General features: G+C 41.5%; 2 protein-coding genes across 4 annotated transcripts in view; one reads left to right on the top strand and one right to left on the bottom strand.

Moving 5' to 3' along the window:
* LOC107396061 (cadherin-24) overlaps nt 1-4922 on the top strand; it is a 32802-nt gene extending 27880 nt beyond the window's left edge. The window contains exon 14 of the mRNA XM_015975585.3: nt 195-4922. Coding sequence (XP_015831071.3) covers nt 195-1040 — 846 coding nt within the window. The 3' untranslated portion in view covers nt 1041-4922. The remainder of the gene's footprint in view (nt 1-194) is intronic.
* Nucleotides 4923-6342: 1420 nt separating this feature from the next.
* Nucleotides 6343-15997, bottom strand: LOC107396063 (collectrin). Of its 3 annotated transcripts, none has more exons than XM_070545462.1 (6): nt 15900-15997; nt 13759-13814; nt 7803-7885; nt 7595-7711; nt 6670-6864; nt 6343-6600 (listed from the first exon to the last, which is right to left on the bottom strand). In XM_070545462.1, exons 1-6 carry the CDS (start codon nt 15904-15906, stop codon nt 6501-6503), a joined length of 558 nt encoding a protein of 185 aa, XP_070401563.1. In that variant the 5' UTR covers nt 15907-15997; the 3' UTR covers nt 6343-6500. The 3 variants fall into 3 exon arrangements, with proteins under 3 accessions (XP_070401563.1, XP_015831073.3, XP_070401564.1); XM_015975587.3 differs by lacking the exon at nt 15900-15997 and adding an exon at nt 15706-15885; XM_070545463.1 differs by lacking the exon at nt 15900-15997 and adding an exon at nt 15706-15885 and having other exon boundaries at nt 6761-6864.
* Nucleotides 15998-16522: the final 525 nt, after the last annotated feature.

Raw genomic sequence — 16522 nt, 5'->3', positions numbered from 1 at the left:
TCATCTCATACACAAACACCAGATTATTATGTGTAGACAAGGACAGCGTTATTCCGTTCTCATTTTTGCATCATCTTTTTAAAATGTCTTCCTCCAGGTCTGCTGAACTGGTAAAACTCAGACATGAACGACTCATTGAGAGTTCTGACAACATCATTTGTTTTATTTATCTGTGCTCGTGTCTTTGGTTGCAGTTAAACCCGGCTGAAACAGAGTCGACAGCAGCCAGTGCTGCTGCAGACCTGACCTATGAGTCTTCGTGCCAGAGTCACACCAGCTTCTCATCAAACCCACCAGAAGGCCGACCAGGGTCATCCCAGACTCACATCAGCACCACAGCTACCAGCTGCACTGTGGATGACATCGACACAGATTCTTCCATTCCCTCCATTTCAGAACAAAATTATTCAAATGGCAGTCAGCTGAGCTGCGTGAACTCTCCTGCCTACGCGAAGGGAGACACATACAGTATTGTGGGCTCGCTGAACCCAGGCGGCATGGTGGCGTGTTTGAATGGGACCAGCGGCAGTGGGTTGTACTCAGCTGGTGTGCAGCTACTGAATGTAGGCAGGCTCCAGAGGGAAACCACAACTCCAGAGTCCCTGACCTTACCTGGGGGGGTGTTAGCCAGCAGTAACAAAGGCTGGGTGTCAGGGGTGAAGCCTGAGCACGCTGAAGCCTCAAACCCACAGCCACTCCGAATGGAAGAGCTCCTTAATATCCGCCTTAATCGGGTCACCTCTGACCTGTCGCAGCCGCCCTACGACTCGCTGCAGACTTACGAGTTCGAGGGTCGAAATTCCAGGGCCGAGTCGCTGAGTTCACTGGAGAGTGATGGGGAGAAGGAGGACGGGAGGGCGGAGGGAGGGATGGAAGAGTTAAACCAGAAGTTTCAGAGGCTGGTGCAGATCATCCGAGACAGACAGAAGGAGAAGGAAACCCAAGAGCATGGGGGAGATGAGACTGCAGAGGCTGGTCTCGATGAGCCTCATAAACAAAGAGAGAACAAAGAAAAGGAACAGCAGAGGTGGGATTTCTAGGCTGCAGTAAAAGGCAAGTTTGACAGAGGAGAGCGGTCTTTGATAATGATGGATTTTAACCACAGGAGTGGTGGGGGGAAACAAGCCAACAGCCTCCGACAGAAATCACCTTGTTTTCTCCCTCCGTGAAGAATCATGGAGAAGTGTGGAGTAATCCGAGCAGGGTACAGCTCTCAGCTCCGCGTGGAACCTGTCGCTTTTCACAGCGACTCTCAGAACTGGCATTAATAATGCACACGAGCTTTCAAAGCTAATCTTATGAAAAATTTACTTTTTTGTTTTATAAAATATTCACTCTGACTTCTGAATTGTCAGGGAATAGGCTTGATCAAATATTGACTGAAACTGTGATATTTCATATTGATAGTTTTAAAAGCTGAGCTCAGCAGGAAAATCTGGAATCTGAATGCTTTTGCACCTGAGTTCACTAACGTTTAGACAGTTGTAGGTCACTCGTTTACCTTTACTGTGAATCCTGCTGATTTACCAGAAGAGTCAGTAAAGCCAACACTACGAGGTAAATGATGCCCACCTGTAGATAAGCGGAATGGATTTACTCTGGTGCCGGTATGTTGACTAGAAACACAGGAAATGGTCTCATCACTCATTTGAGATGCACTGTTTTACGTTCACCTTTAAGTTAGCACAGAAACGGTTTAATCCCCTATTTTATTAAAAGTTCTCCTCTAAAATCATTTTTCAGTGACTTGCTCAGCTTGCTTTAAACAAAAGTCCTTTTTCCTGCAGCGCACGCGGACGCTGTTCCCTTGATGAGCGCAGGAGGCAGGCGACAAGGAAAATAAGCATTTGTTGAGAACACTTCAGGAATTTGACAATGACTCATTCTGGAAGAAATTTGAAAAATGTGTTTGTTATTCAGTAAGGTGCTGGACAGAGTTATTAAAATAGTGACATTATTTTCAATAACATGATAAAAATGTATTCCTCCCTATTGTTTCCTCTCTACTTCTACTGTGAACATTCAGATTCTATAACCGTGCCGTTTCAATGGGCTTGGAACGCTTTTAAACTAAATTTGAGTGAAATTTGTTGGCATCTGCTCATGAAAATGTGGTGGAAAGGACTCCTCGGGCAAAAGGATGAACTGCATTAGAGGAAGCTTAAATTATAACGCGGTCCTCGCCACACATCACACCGTGAGCGTCTTCTGGCAAAGTGATGCACATTCTGGGATTTTGTAACCAAACATGGTTATAAATAGTGAATTATGTTGCAAAGTACTATAAAATTTGCTTTAAAGTGCATCACAGTTTTGTTTTTTACTTAAAATAGTCAAGGCATCTGTGCAGGAGAGGTCATTAGTGTTTTGCTGCACGATGGTGCCACCTAGAGGTAATTGTGTGGAAAGCATCTGTGTCCTAAAGCAGCAGGACACGTCAGTACCGCCAAAAAGAAGCACTGATGGGTTTAGTCACAAATCCTTGTGAAGTCTGTAAGAGAGAAGGCTTTGCAGTGGTGCTCTTATCCGAGCCGTTCTGGCAGAACTGGTCGTGAAAGAGTCTGAATGTTGAGTCGTATTCTTTATTTTGCTGAAACAAACTTCAGCAGGAATGTTGAGACTTTTGTGAAGCACCATCAGCAATTCAGAAATCTTTAATTCTGACATTTAGATCAGGGGTCACCAACTTTTATGAAGCTGAGAACTACTTTGTGGGTATTGCTGACACACTAGAGACCAGAGTTAAACTAACCTTCATGCACGATAAACACATTTTAACGTTTTTAAAGGTGTAGAACACTGAAAAAAACGTTTTGTCATTATTATTATTATTTCTGATCATAGTCAGTTACGTTGAGTTTTTCATGCAGGCTGAACTTGAAAATAGCCTTGTACAGTCTCTTCTGCATTAGCTGCTGACACTGAAAATGTAGGGTTTGAAAAGCCTGACAGATCTGTCACACTGTCACCTAACAGTCATGGACTCACCCATCTCGGCTTGCAAAAGGGAAGGAGGCTGTTGGTTTAGTGTCCCAAGAAACAGCAGAGAATGTCTAGTAGAAGCTAACTGTTAGCAGTAGCAGCTCCACCTCGCGGCAGAGCTCCTCCAGGCTTGTGTTATTTGTGAAGATAAAACATCAAGGTTGCAGAGGAAACGTAGTCACTGGTAGTCATGTTGCTATTATCCCATTTGAAGCTAAATGCCCTAATACCAGAAAATAAATCCCAATTCTCACATTTCCACACTTGCGCTCTTTAATTGTGCGATCCCAGCCAGGGGTGCGAGTGTGTCCTTCCTTCGGGAGGAAAGAACCACCATAAATCGAGCCATTTGGTAAGTAGCAGCTACGCTAGGGGACAGGAGATGCTGTGGTGACGTCATATATGCAACATGCTGACATCTGCTTTGTAGTTCTGTTAATAACAAGCGTTTACAAGCTGATAAATCTCAAAGTACGTGACTGGCATGGTCGAAACACACATCATTACTTTTCATTTAAATAGAAGTACAACATATGTGTGATTCAGGGTCCAAGGCAAAGAGGGGTAGCAAGCAGCTCTTTTAGCCCCGTTGGCTTGGATTCAGTTTTTTGTTCTTCCAAGGACCCATGAGCCAACCGGAAAGGGAGGAGACTTAGGCTGCCTACAACCTGTGGGCACCTCATATGGTTCCTGGGGGCCCCATGGTGGCCATGGGCACCAAGATGGTGACCTCTGATGTAGACCGACTACAAAGTTAAATCTCTTGATTAATTTCCAGATTAAAGTAAAAGTAGCTGAATTACTTTGCAGATAATCTGTGCTCATTTCACTTTGTTGTGATTATTTCTGCACCATGGGCACCTCTTGACCCCCTCTGAAGAGGTTTATAAAAGTGACATGGGATGCCCACAACATAAAATATTACGTGTGTAACTTTTTTAAGCTTTCCAAAACTCTTGAAATGAGCCATAAAACATGTTTGTCTGAAACTGAACAGAAATATCACAAGTAGAACTACTAGTTGAACAACTGTGTGTGTGTGTGTGTGTGTGTGTGTGTGTGTGTGTGTGTGTGTGTGTGTGTGTGTGTGTGCGTGCGTGCGTGCGTGCGCGTGCGTGCGTGCGTGTGTGCGTGCGTGCGTGCGTGTGTGTGTGTGTGTGTGTGTGTGTGTGTGTGTGTGCGTGTGTGTGCGTGTGTGTGTGTGTGTGTGTATGTGTGTGTGTGCGTGTGTGTGTGTGCGTGCGTGCGTGCGTGTGTGTGTGTGTGTGAGAGAGAGAGAAAGAAAGAGGTAGATTCTGTATTTCTTCCATACAAAGTGGGTATTTCAAATCAAAGAAATGTTAAAACCATTCATGTTTTTCTAGTTCCTGAGTTTTTTTGTTGTTTTTTGTCTTTTGAGAAACGTTTGATGATCCTTTAGTCGTCAGTAGAGGAGTGAGTGCACAAGAACAAGGGTTCCACAGGTAGCTGTAGGTCCTGAAATGACCAAGACAGGTTCGGAGCGATTGGAGAAAAAGATGTTTGCTTCTGAGTTGATGTTGGAGACAAAAAACAGTCAAAATAAGATTCACCGCTGCAGAGGGAGAACACACACACAGCTCTCACGCAGGGACCACCGTCCTGCTCCAGCAGCTCGTATGCATGTGTTCTGTCGCTCATTCTGTCACGGCTGTTTTTATTCACTCAAGCAGGGAGAGGTCACGTGGTTGTACAAGGTTCAGTTTGAGCAATCGTCTGAACAGCAGACGTGCAGCCTTGAGTTGATGTTAAAAGAAGGCTACCATCTCCACAGATACCAGGAACCTGTGTGCAGAGACACCATACCCGACAGGAGGGCTGAGCAGCAGATAACAGGAACATTTGGAATGTCTAATGAGCTGCAGGGTCAGGTTCTCAGCATGCACACTCCACTGATCTTAAGTAAAAGATGTTTGCTTGGGTTTACTTGTGTTCATTATCAGTTAACAGTCTTAACATAGCATATTTGTTTGTTCAAACGCTTCCACTGATCTTTGATGAAATCACTTCCCATCATCCTGGATTGCTGCACTTTCACTCAGCTGTTGAGTTTCAAGGGAGTTTGTCTCATTGTGGAAAGAAACTGGAGTGCAATGATGATGATGATGATGAAGACTGATTTGGTCTAACAAAAAGAACTTCCAGATGAGCATGCAAGAGTTTGCTATCATTGATTATAAAAGCCTAATTCCACTCTACTCATCATCAGCCACTTTATTATGTACACCTGCTCCACTGCTTGTTAACACAAATATCTAATCAGCCAATCACTTGGCAGCAACTGAATCCATTTAGTCATCAAGACATGGTGAAGACTGCTGGAGGGGAAATTAGCATCAGAATGGAGCAAAAAGGACGTGTAAGTTTTTGAACATAAGGTCGTTGTTACCAGAGGAACTGGTTGTAATGTAGAAACCGCTCAAACTGTCACACACAACCATCTCTATGGTTTGCAGAGGATGGTCTGAAAAAGAGGAAATGTCCATTGAAAACATCTTGTTGGTGTCAGAGGACAGTGGTCAGACTGGTTATAGCTGATAGAAAGACAACAGCAGCTCCAACCTACCAAGGTCTACAGAACAGCATCTCTGAACCACAGCATGTTGAAGCTTGAAGCAGATGGACTCCAGCATGCAGGTGGTATAATGGTGTGGGGGAGATGTTCTGGTCCTACTTTGGACCCCTTAGTACCAGCTGAGCCTGGTTTAAACACCACCGCCTACCTGAGTATTGTTGCTATTTATGACCACATGGACCCATCTTCTGATGCCTACTTCCAGTAGGATAAAGCACCATGTCACAAAGGTCAGAGCATCTCTAACTGGTTTCCAGAATGAGTTCACTGGACTCCAACCACCTCTAGTCACCAAACATCAATCCAGTCCAGAACCTTTGGGATGTGGTGGAACGGGAGATTCCCATCGTGGATGTAACTGTGATGCTGAAGCAGAATGTCTGAGGAACGTTTCCAACACCATGTTGAATTGATCGCTAGCAGACTTAAGGTAGCCCTAAAGGGAAAAGGGATCTAGCGGGGTTGTCTTTAGCGAACTCTGGACAAAAGGCCATGTTTTTGCAATGAATGAGATGTGCTGTCGCCCTAGGTGGCCTGCAGGAGGCAGTGTAGGGGACCAAACGCTGTTTTTACACTAGTTTGATTTACTAATTTTTCTGTCATATAAATCTCTATTTTATTAAACATCAAGAAAAGGGGACGTGTTTTGAAAAAGGAAAGAGCTGGTATACAAACAACTGTAAGTCCTGGTTTCTTTGTTTAAAAAAAAAAGGTTTGTTTTTATTTTTTTTCCTTTGCAAACGATTCAAGAGAAAAAATCATCACAATTATAAGTATAAAAAGACCTTTATTTTGCATAATCAATGCAATGAAACAAGTTCTACTGAGATCCTTAATTAACGTATTTATAATCCTAATTACATGCAAGACTCCATAGATTGTTTTATTTATTTATTTTTTTACATTTGTTTGATCCATCATTATATTAGAACATTGTGTCATGAACGTCCTCACTGGTGGACCCGTTTTCTACTTTTTTCACCCTCTGCTGTTCTTCACCCTTGTCTGCTTCCTGCTTCTTCTTGCTGAAATAAATAAAAACATCAAGTTCAGTTATCAGATCTTATCATTAGTCCTAATTAACACTAGCTCACCATTTTAACTCCCTCACAGTGGACACAAACAGAACAACCATGACAGCACCAATCACACTCATCATCACCAGGAACACGACGAGGTACACACTCAGTCGGAGCTTTGCAGGTTCTGCCAGGGTGGGATAGAGGTCCACAAACTCCAGAGTAAGGTCAGTGAGCAGAAAGACGCAGTTGATACGATGTCTGAATTTTCTATAGGATAAAAAACAATGTTGGATTCAAAAGATATGAAGTAGGGTTAAGTGTGATTAATGCAACACAAACGAGGGACTTTAACAGTAACATTTATTTAATTCACCGTCATTTCTGTTTGCATCACAAACCTCTTCTGCCATGATGGGCGGGTAAACTATCATCCTGGTCAAAGTTTGTTCTTTTGTGACCAAAAGGTTTTTCTGTCTATTTTTTATCTCAGGAGTTTCAAAAGCAATCCCCACAACCTCCGTCTTCACCTGTTTGTTGATGCAAAACGTACCACAGACTCATTTGGACCATGAACATGTTAGATGACAATAACTCACATGGACAAACATTCTTCCCTCTGAGCTTGTTCACTTCTAGTCTTCATCACTGAGGCCTGTGGCCATCACAGACACCCGCCATATTCTTTGAGCTTCCACCACACAACATAGTGGTGACCAAAGTTTCACAAGAGGTGGAGAAAGATCTGCAACTTTTTCCATTATTGGGTTTTAAAGCAGTGAGACCCTGTTTACCAGCTCTCCCATGCTGTGTTTTTGGAATGAAGGTCTGATCACTTAAGACGTAGGGCTGAAAGTCCAGTCACACACACACGGTTACATTATTAATAAACCAAGTTTATAACCACAGTTTTTACTGCATATGGCATCTAAATGGAGAGAGAATAACAGTGTTGGTAAATAATTCAAGTGGAACCACAACATCTGAGTCATGTGATTACCTCACTGCTGCCGCCACATCCTCTTTGTCAACAAGAAGCGTTGGGTCAAGCGGTGACGTTACCACAAACCAAAGAGACACAGGGGCGGTCTCATTACACACAAGGATGTTTGACAAGCTGCATAAAGACCACAGAGACAAGACTTACTCATCTCATTATGACCAACACTAAAACACTAAACCAAACAGAAAAAAAATAGTTTTCTTACCTGAACTCTTGTTTTAGGTGCTGCCTCATAACAAAGGCCATAGTTGTTTGGAACAATACTTTTTCACCTTCATTCCAGGCATTCTGCAAAATTAACCAGATCAGGAACCATTTGTCATTAAATATTTTTAAAGTTTATAAATTACAGAATGGTCTTTTCTCCTTAAATGGTCGTGTCTTTGAGGAGAGTTATGGGAAATACTCAGGGTATCGTTACTGTTGTTAATACAGACTGTGCTATATGCTATAGCTTTGTGTTTAACTGCTATGTATTAGTTCAAAATGTGTCACTTTTGTTTTTGTGAGAAAAGGCTCAGTTTGAGTCGGAAAAGGGTAGAATGCCCTCTCCAGGTCAGGGACGAGGTCCTGCCTCAAGTGGAGGAGTTTAAGTATATCGGGGTCTTGCTCACGAGTGAGGGGAAGCTGGAGCGTGAGATCGATAGGCGGATTGGTGCTGCATCTGCAGTGATGCGGGCGTTGTACCGGTCTGTCGTTGTGAAGAGAGAGCTGAGTCAGAAGGCAAAGCTCTCGATTTACCGGTCGATCTACGTTCCTACCCTCACCTATGGTCACGAGCTTTGGGTAGTGACCGAAAGAACGAGATCGCAGATACAAGCGGCCGAAATTAGTTTTCTCCACAGAGTGTCTGGGCTCTCCCTTAGAGATAGGTTGAGAAGCTCAGTCATCCAGGAGGTACTCGACATAGATCCGCTGCTCCTCCACATCAAGAGAAGCCAGTTGAGGTGGCTCGGGCATCTGGTTAGGACGCCTCCCTGGTGAGGTTTTCCAGGCATGTCCAACTCAGAGGAGACCTAAAGGTAGACCCAGGACACATTGGAGGGACTATGTCTCTCACCTGGCCAGGGAACACCTTGGGATTCCCCGGAAGAGCTGGCCCAAGTGGCTGGGGAGAGGGAAGTCTGGGCCTCTCTGCTTAGGCTGGTGCCCCCGTGACCCGACTCCGGATAAGTGGAAGAGGATGGATGGATGGATGGATGGATGGATGGATGGATGGATGGAGATAAATCAGAATTCCAACGTAAGCACATTAATTCCTGATTAATGTCTCATCCTTGTGAAATGCCGTGTTGTCTCTGAAACTATGCACCAGACTGGGTAGTTCTTTCCAGATGGATGCACCTTTTGTGATTACGTGAAAAATATGAACATGAGAGTCTGCTAAAAGTTTGATGTCTTTTTTTTCCTCTTTGTCCAACTTTTCTGGTAAATTAAACTCAAAGTTTGCATTCATAGGATGATGTTTGAATAATGAACCAAAGATGAACAATAATATGATCCCATTTAATTGTCCTGGGTCAGGTCTCAGTCTTAAACTTTAAATTCGAGTTCTAAACAAGTATTTTGAGAAACATTTTAATTTAATTACAGATAAATAAACAATTTCCAGAACGTATGAGTAAGTAGTTTTATTTATCACAAAAAATACGCAGCAAGCACAACTTCTGTTGATTTACAATAACAAACAAGTGCTGATGTTGCTTCTTTTTTATTAATTTTTTTTTTTATCTTTTTGTCAGACATATCAAGCATTTGTTAGCAGGCTCAAATCCAAGTTAAGTCACGAGTCATCAATGTTGAAGTGAAAGGAAAGTCTAAAGTCTTCCTTAAGTTTAAAGGGGCATATCGTGAATGTTGTCATGTGTTACATTTCTGTGGTCATAAAACATGTTCATGAAGTTCTTTGATCTAAATCAAGAGTGCAGCTCAGGAGGCTGAGCATGTAGTCCGGTAATCAGAAGGTTGTGGGTTCATGGCTCCAATCAGAGAATGCTTGGGTATGACACTTAACCTGCCTTGCCTGGTGGTGGTTGGAGGGACCTGTGGCGCCAGCGTTTGGCAGGCCTCGTCTCTGTCAGTATGCCCCAGGGCAGCTGTGGCTGCATCATAGTTCATCTCCACCAGTGTGTGAATGTGTGTGTGGCCATTTACCAAATCCAAAAAGCATTTTCATCGTCTGGCAGAAGCCGTTTCAGGGTCCTGTCACTTTAAACAAGCTGGAGCTGGCCACACCCACCCATCTCATACTCAGGCTGCTATAAGCTGAGAAGCTCTGATATTCGGAAGGGGCTTGCAGTTGATTTCCACATGTGTGCTAAAGCAGCCCAGCATAAATGTGGACAGCATTTAACCCTGACAATAAATTTAGCAAAAATTAGATTTTCTGCTAAGAATTGGCCTCCTGTACACTAAATTCTTACAAACTGGAAAGACATAACATTGGATACCTTCACACGTGGTGCTCTGCGTAGCATCCGACTGATAAGACAGGTGCTCCACAGCTGAGAGACATCAAGCTGTGTGTAGAAGAAGAAGCTGGAGCACTCTAGTCAGTCAAATCATGGACGTCACTAGGATTGAGAGATGGAGGGGGGGGGGGGGGGGTCTAAGCCCCAGGAGCTTGACCTAGAACTTTTTTTCACACCCTGCAAAAACTTCGTCAATGAATTCATTATCTGAAGAACATTTAACAAAACCAGTTATTTTATCACTTTCTTTTCCTTTCCTACCTTTGTGCATTTTCTCTCTTCTTTTTATAAAAAATAACACTCAGCTCATTAGTGGGGTCTATGTTGAAGAAAGATTTTATATAAGTCCATTAAAAAATAGATATGTTGATTTCCAAATAAAGTTTATTTCAGTCTACTGCACTTAACAAGGGGAAATGTTGTGGTCATTTATTTAATTTGTTTAATTACAACTTGTTTAATTATAAATGTTACAGAAATATGACAATAAAGAACAAATGAATAATTGTCAAACTTTTATTTTGCCAAATGAGTGTGCAGTTGACAGTTTTAATATATGAATAACACTGATATGATATGGAATAAAGGAGTATATAATTAACTATTACAAGACAAAATAACAGTATATATAAAAATATCCAGCAAGTAGTAGAACTTATAATACAGAAAGTCAACTATACAGATACAACTTGACATAAGGTTGCAGGTCAGATGATAATTATAGTTTTTTTTCTCAAGGTCTCTTACCTGTTCACTGCTAAACAGAAAACTGTTCAATTTTGCTTGGGAACTGTGTGCTCTGGTAAATGCTCATAACGGTGCACTCGCCCCTGTTTTCTCTGTAGATCACTGACCTCGACCATGCAGATAAATGGGACAGAATATGGACAACTGTTAGCCTAATATAGCCTACGTTTGGTTGCTCATGATGATGGCATTTCCATAACGTCACATTGAGCTGCCAAAATTTATGTTAAAGTTAGACGAATACAACATCTCCTTTCTTTCCCATAAGTAAACATAGGAAATATTAAGCAACTGACAACCCACATGGAAAGAATTCATATAAACATATAGGTTTTAATATATGTTTTGATATAGCTCTTGAATATATGTGACATATATAAAACTGGCTGTTTTCTATATTATAGATACATATATGTACCTATAATATAATATATATGTATTATAGAAAAAATATATAATATAGAAAAACGGTCAATAATATACACATTCGGCCAGATTCTGATTCAGGGTTTTAGTGTGGAGTGATTTCTGTGCCACCAACTGGAGCGTGCAGTGATCAATCTGCAAGAGCAACACCTGCTCTGCAGTCGTGTGCAGCCCTCTCTCTGCATGCTCACCTCCGTCTCTGTCTGCACAAATCTCCCTGCTGTTGCTCAATTTGCAATTTACAAAGCAATGTAGCCTCTCCACCAGCCAATCAGACAGCTTTCCATTATGCAATCAAAGCATGTCCAGGAAATACTGGCAGGAAAATTGCACTTTTTTCAGATAAAGAGGACTTTGTATAATTATATTTAATTAGGTTGATTAACCCACCTCTTTTCCTGGGACATTTCCACTGTTCACTTCTTTTTACACATCAAGGGATCATTTATGTCTGACCAAACAGAGAAGAAACTTTATATATTGACATTAAAAGTCCTCTTTAACTGAAAAGAGTGCAATTTAACAGTTTTAGGAATGGGCAATGTGTCTTTTCTGGAAGTCAAAGACCTGACCTATGGGAACGCACCGAGACATGTCGTTGGATGATGTCAGAAAGGTATTTAGGTGCCCCTGAGTTTAACGCCTTAAACACAAACAGGATTACCTTAAACCTGATGTGATAGGAGACAGGGAGCCAAAGCAAGGCATGTAGGACTGGTGTAATATGTTCAGACTTCCTGGTAGATGTTAACAACCGAGCAGCCGAGTTCTGAACCGCCTGGAGGCGTGCTATTGGAGCTTGCCTAAGCCCCGCATATAGCGAGTTGCAATAATCCAGCCTGCAGGTAACAAAGGCATGGATCACAGTTTCCAAATGACTACGTGACAGAAATGGCTTAATTTTTGCTATACGGCATAGATGAAAGAAGCAAGATCGTGGTGCCGAGGGCACTTGTCAGGATGACCCTTATGCACTCTGGAGGAAAAAGTAATACTGAGGAGGCCGATGGCCAGTGCAGACCCAAGTGTATTTTATTTAAATTTTACAAAATTAAAATCTAGGCAGCACAAATCCATGCCTGCCGCTCCATCCATCACCCTTCCAGCAAACACAGAGCTGTATTTATGACAGGTGTGACTAATTGGACCAATCCTAAACCAGACACAGGTAAATACAAAAATACAATCCTTCCATATTCTTAAATTATCCTTACATCCTCACCTCTAAGATCGCTTTAAATAATTACAATACAAAAATATAAACATCTTTAATTAATCCTAAAAACATTCAATGAAACTAATCTGCCTTCCTAGAGCAATTTCACAGGTCACCACTCCCATTCCTCCTGAATGGAATGCTCCGGAACCTTCTTTAGGTACTCCAGCTCCCTAGGGACTCTTTTAGCTGGAACACCTCCAGAAGCACAAAGGAAACAGGTAAGTGCAAACAATAATTTACCACTTTAAATCCTCAATATTCATACCAACTCTTCTTCTTACAGGTCCAAACGCTTCACCCTTTTTAAATAAACATTAAAACAGTTGTTTATTGAGCCTGGTTTCATTTATCCTACAACCATAACAAAAGCCTGTGTGATGGACTTGCTACACCACAAAGATCTCACGATTCCGTTCACTTGAGCATCAAATCTGAGCTCTGCGTCCAGTTTTACCCCTAAGTTAGTGACCACCGCCTTCTGATGCGGTGCCAGTGTGGAAAAATCAAGCCCTTGGGCCCCTCCTAGGGTCTTTGGTGGAGTAAACAGAATTACTTCAGTCTTGCTTTTGTTGAAACACAAGTAGTTCTGAGCCAACCATAGCTTGATGTCCTCCAGGCAGTCCAACAAAGGTTGAATGGTGCATAAACCACCATGCCTAATTGGAAAAGTGACCTGGCAATCATCAGCATATAGATGGAATGACACGTCATGCTTGCGGAATAGGTCACCCAGGGGTAGGAGATATAGGGAGAAAAATTGTGGGGCCAAAATCGATCCCTGGGGCACTCCCCTAGGCAGCTCAGCCAGGTCAGAGGAACAGTCCTCCAACCTCACACAAAAACTCCTCCCTGTTAAGTAGGATCTTATCCACTTAAGTGCCTGGCCCGTAATGCCCACAGACCGCTCCAGCCGGTTTATTAGGATGCTATGATCAATGGTATCAAAGGCTGATGTCAAGTCCAAGAGCACCAGAACCACAGCATCACTGGAATCATTAGCCAATAAAATGTTGTCAAGGACCTTCGGCAGTGCAGATTCAGATTTTACACACAGTTTCTTCATTTGAGTTAAAATAACTTTTCTGCAAAGACAATATGTGTTTCATTTATGTACATGAACATTTATTCATTTCCGTTTCATGAATCTCTGCCTGTTCACTTTGCTCGTAACTAAGTAGCATTGTGGGTTTTTTTACATACCGTAGCGAAAAGGTCTTCATTTTGCCTCAGAAAAATAACATCTGATCAGAAAGTGAGACTTTTTTAAGAAAGTGGAGAAATGTCAGGTTTGTACTTACTGCCCGATGTCCTGCAGGCTTGTTCCTGAGTTGAACTTGGCAGGCAGCTGGAGCATCTACGGATGAAACATGTTAAATGTTCAGGATTTGTGTCTCAGATTTAAAATAACGGTAAAATTAACTCCATGTCCTCATTTGTATGAGGCACAGATTATAAAGTAACACATTGGGGAAAAACAACAGCTGCATTGTCACACTTTGTATCTCACTGAAATGAAAATAGAGGAAAATTTTCACTTGTTCTCAACAAGAAAATACAGTATTAAATCTACATGTTCAAAACATAAAATAAACGTGTAAAAAGTCACATAATTAAATAAATACATTTAATATCAATGTTAAAGGTCTACATTTACCTCTTAGGCTTAAACTCTAAATATATGTATTGGTTTTAAACTAAACATCTAGTAAATAAGTACATTTAGACTTTGTAAACCAAACCTGGAAAACTCAAATTAAAACAAGGTGAATATACCCCTCATATAACATCTCCGAGTGCTTTTGATGTTAGATTGTGAAGTTTTCTGATGACTCTGTCTGGGTTCTCGTACATTAATGAAAAATAGTCCATGTTGAAACTTACTGCTGTAATCTCAGCATCAAAGTGGCTTTAAGATGTTAGAGGAGATCTCTTCATCCTGGTTCTGTTTTATGGCTTTGTGCATTTGTATGTTAGTTAAATATTTAGTTTACCACCCCATAGAATTAACTTTCAATAATTAAATTTAAATGTGACTTTATATGTTTAGGTTTGATTCTAAATGTTTAGGTTTAACTTTGCAGTCCTTTACATATCTTTGAGAGATTTAATTAAATAACATTGTGAATATTTAGATTTTCCTTTATTTTCTTAAATGTTATTCTTAATATTTAGGTTTTTTAAAGCTTAAAGCTGATTTACTGAATTTACAGAACAAGCTAAGGGGCGACAGTGGCGCAGGAGTTAAGTGCTCACCCCGAAATCAGAAGGTAGCAGGTTCAAGTCCCGCTCAGTTTGTCGCTGGCGTTGTATCCTTGGGCAAGACACTTAACCCACCTTGCCTGCTAGTGGCAACCTCGCCTCTGTCAGTGTGCCCCAGGACAACTGAGGCTACACTGTAGCTCATTGTCGCCAGCATGTGAATGGGTGAACAACTGATTGTGTTGTAAAGCGCCTTGGGTGGCTCCAGACTTTAGAAGGCGCTATATTGAATACAGGCCAGAACCGGAGACCCGCGATGCCGGGGTAAACGAGATTGAACTAAACATCAATCACCATTTTCTAGGTCCAAAAGTCTTTTGTTGTCTGTGGCTTCAAATGGTGTTTTTCTGTTTGGGACTCTGGTAGTTTGTCCTAAATTTAAAGTGGTAGCAGCCGGCTGTTTCTCCTTCTCTGATATTATTGAGTCGAGAACCTCTGACACCAGCGGTGTACTGTGGCTAAACACCTGAGTGGAGGACCCAGGGAAGTGCAGAAGTGTGGCAGTTTGGTAAGACCGACAACCAGATGGTGTGATAGATGTTTTCGGTCTGAAACGTGTTATTGGTGGAGGTTTTTAGACAAAAGCGGGAGAACCACTTTATTAATTTTTTTGTTTCTTTTAACTCCATATTTGGAGCTTTTAACATATTTAGAGCTATACTATGTTAGAACGTTAGGAGGCATGAAAAAATATTTTAAGCTAATTTGCTTTCCAAATTTGCTTTTGTAGCTTTAATGTGATCAAATAAAGCTGTTAAATTTCAGTGTACTACTTTCAAATCAGAGCCCCAAATAATTTTTTTACCATTGTAGTCTGGCTCTTGACTGTTGTGTGAGACTGTCATGAGGCAAACACCTGAGTTACGTGCCTAATCTGATTGTGTTCTAGTAGAGAGATTATCTAAATTCCTCTCTGACCAGAGCTGTTGGTTTCCCACTGGCTGAACCTGCTTTAATCAGAAGTTACATTTTAACTGGTCACTTACTGGGAATACAGAGCTGTGCTGTCAAAGCAGATGGCAAACAGATGATAAGAAAAATCTTTTCCAGCATTTTATCCACAGAACAAGACGCAAAATGAGTCAAAGCTGCAAACCCTCAAAAGAAACTCAGATTAGTGTTTCAGGACAAACCTAAAGTAAAGCTCTGGTTTAATAATGCAAGACACATCTGAACTCACCCATCATCCTTTTAAAGAGATAGAGGTCACCAGAAAGAGGCCGAGCTATCAGGAGAAAGAAACCAGCAAAACGCCATGTCCCTGATGTATCCCAGCCGTTTTATATAAAGTAACAGAATTCTGTTTTCTGGATCAGACAAACAGGAAAAAACTCTGTGTGCAGTACAGCTTTCTGGAAAAGTGTTTAAAATTATCTGCTAGTTTGCTACAAAATAAAAGAGCTGCACATTTGTGAGGTAAAACCGTCATCCATCACACTAACACAAGACAAGTAGTTTTACTTTATTTTAGTGACAAGATGTTCTGTTTCTCCGCGTTGCCAAAAGTTTCTATGTGCTCCCCACGAATGCCTGAATAAAGTAGAAAGCCCTTTGTTGTCCCTCGGGGTTAGGGTTAGGGTGAGAGTTTAGTCTCACAGCAGCAAATCTGGAGCAAAGAAGAAGAAAATAATAAAAAGATTTACAGTGAAAAAAATACATTTAAAGGGGGCATTATTGAAGTGTGACAGCCAAAACATGTATAGAAATAATAAATGTCTTCGTCATACATTCTCCTGCAATGCCCTGGTCCTGTAGAATGAGCCCTGGCATTTTTACTGTGATTGCCTGTTTTTCTGTAAAATC

This window comes from Nothobranchius furzeri, chromosome 16 (assembly GCF_043380555.1).
Source record: "Nothobranchius furzeri strain GRZ-AD chromosome 16, NfurGRZ-RIMD1, whole genome shotgun sequence".
Classification (NCBI taxonomy): Eukaryota; Metazoa; Chordata; class Actinopteri; order Cyprinodontiformes; family Nothobranchiidae; genus Nothobranchius; species Nothobranchius furzeri.
The sequence above is the reverse complement of the archived record's forward strand: the minus strand, read 5'-3'. Positions and strand labels throughout refer to the sequence as shown.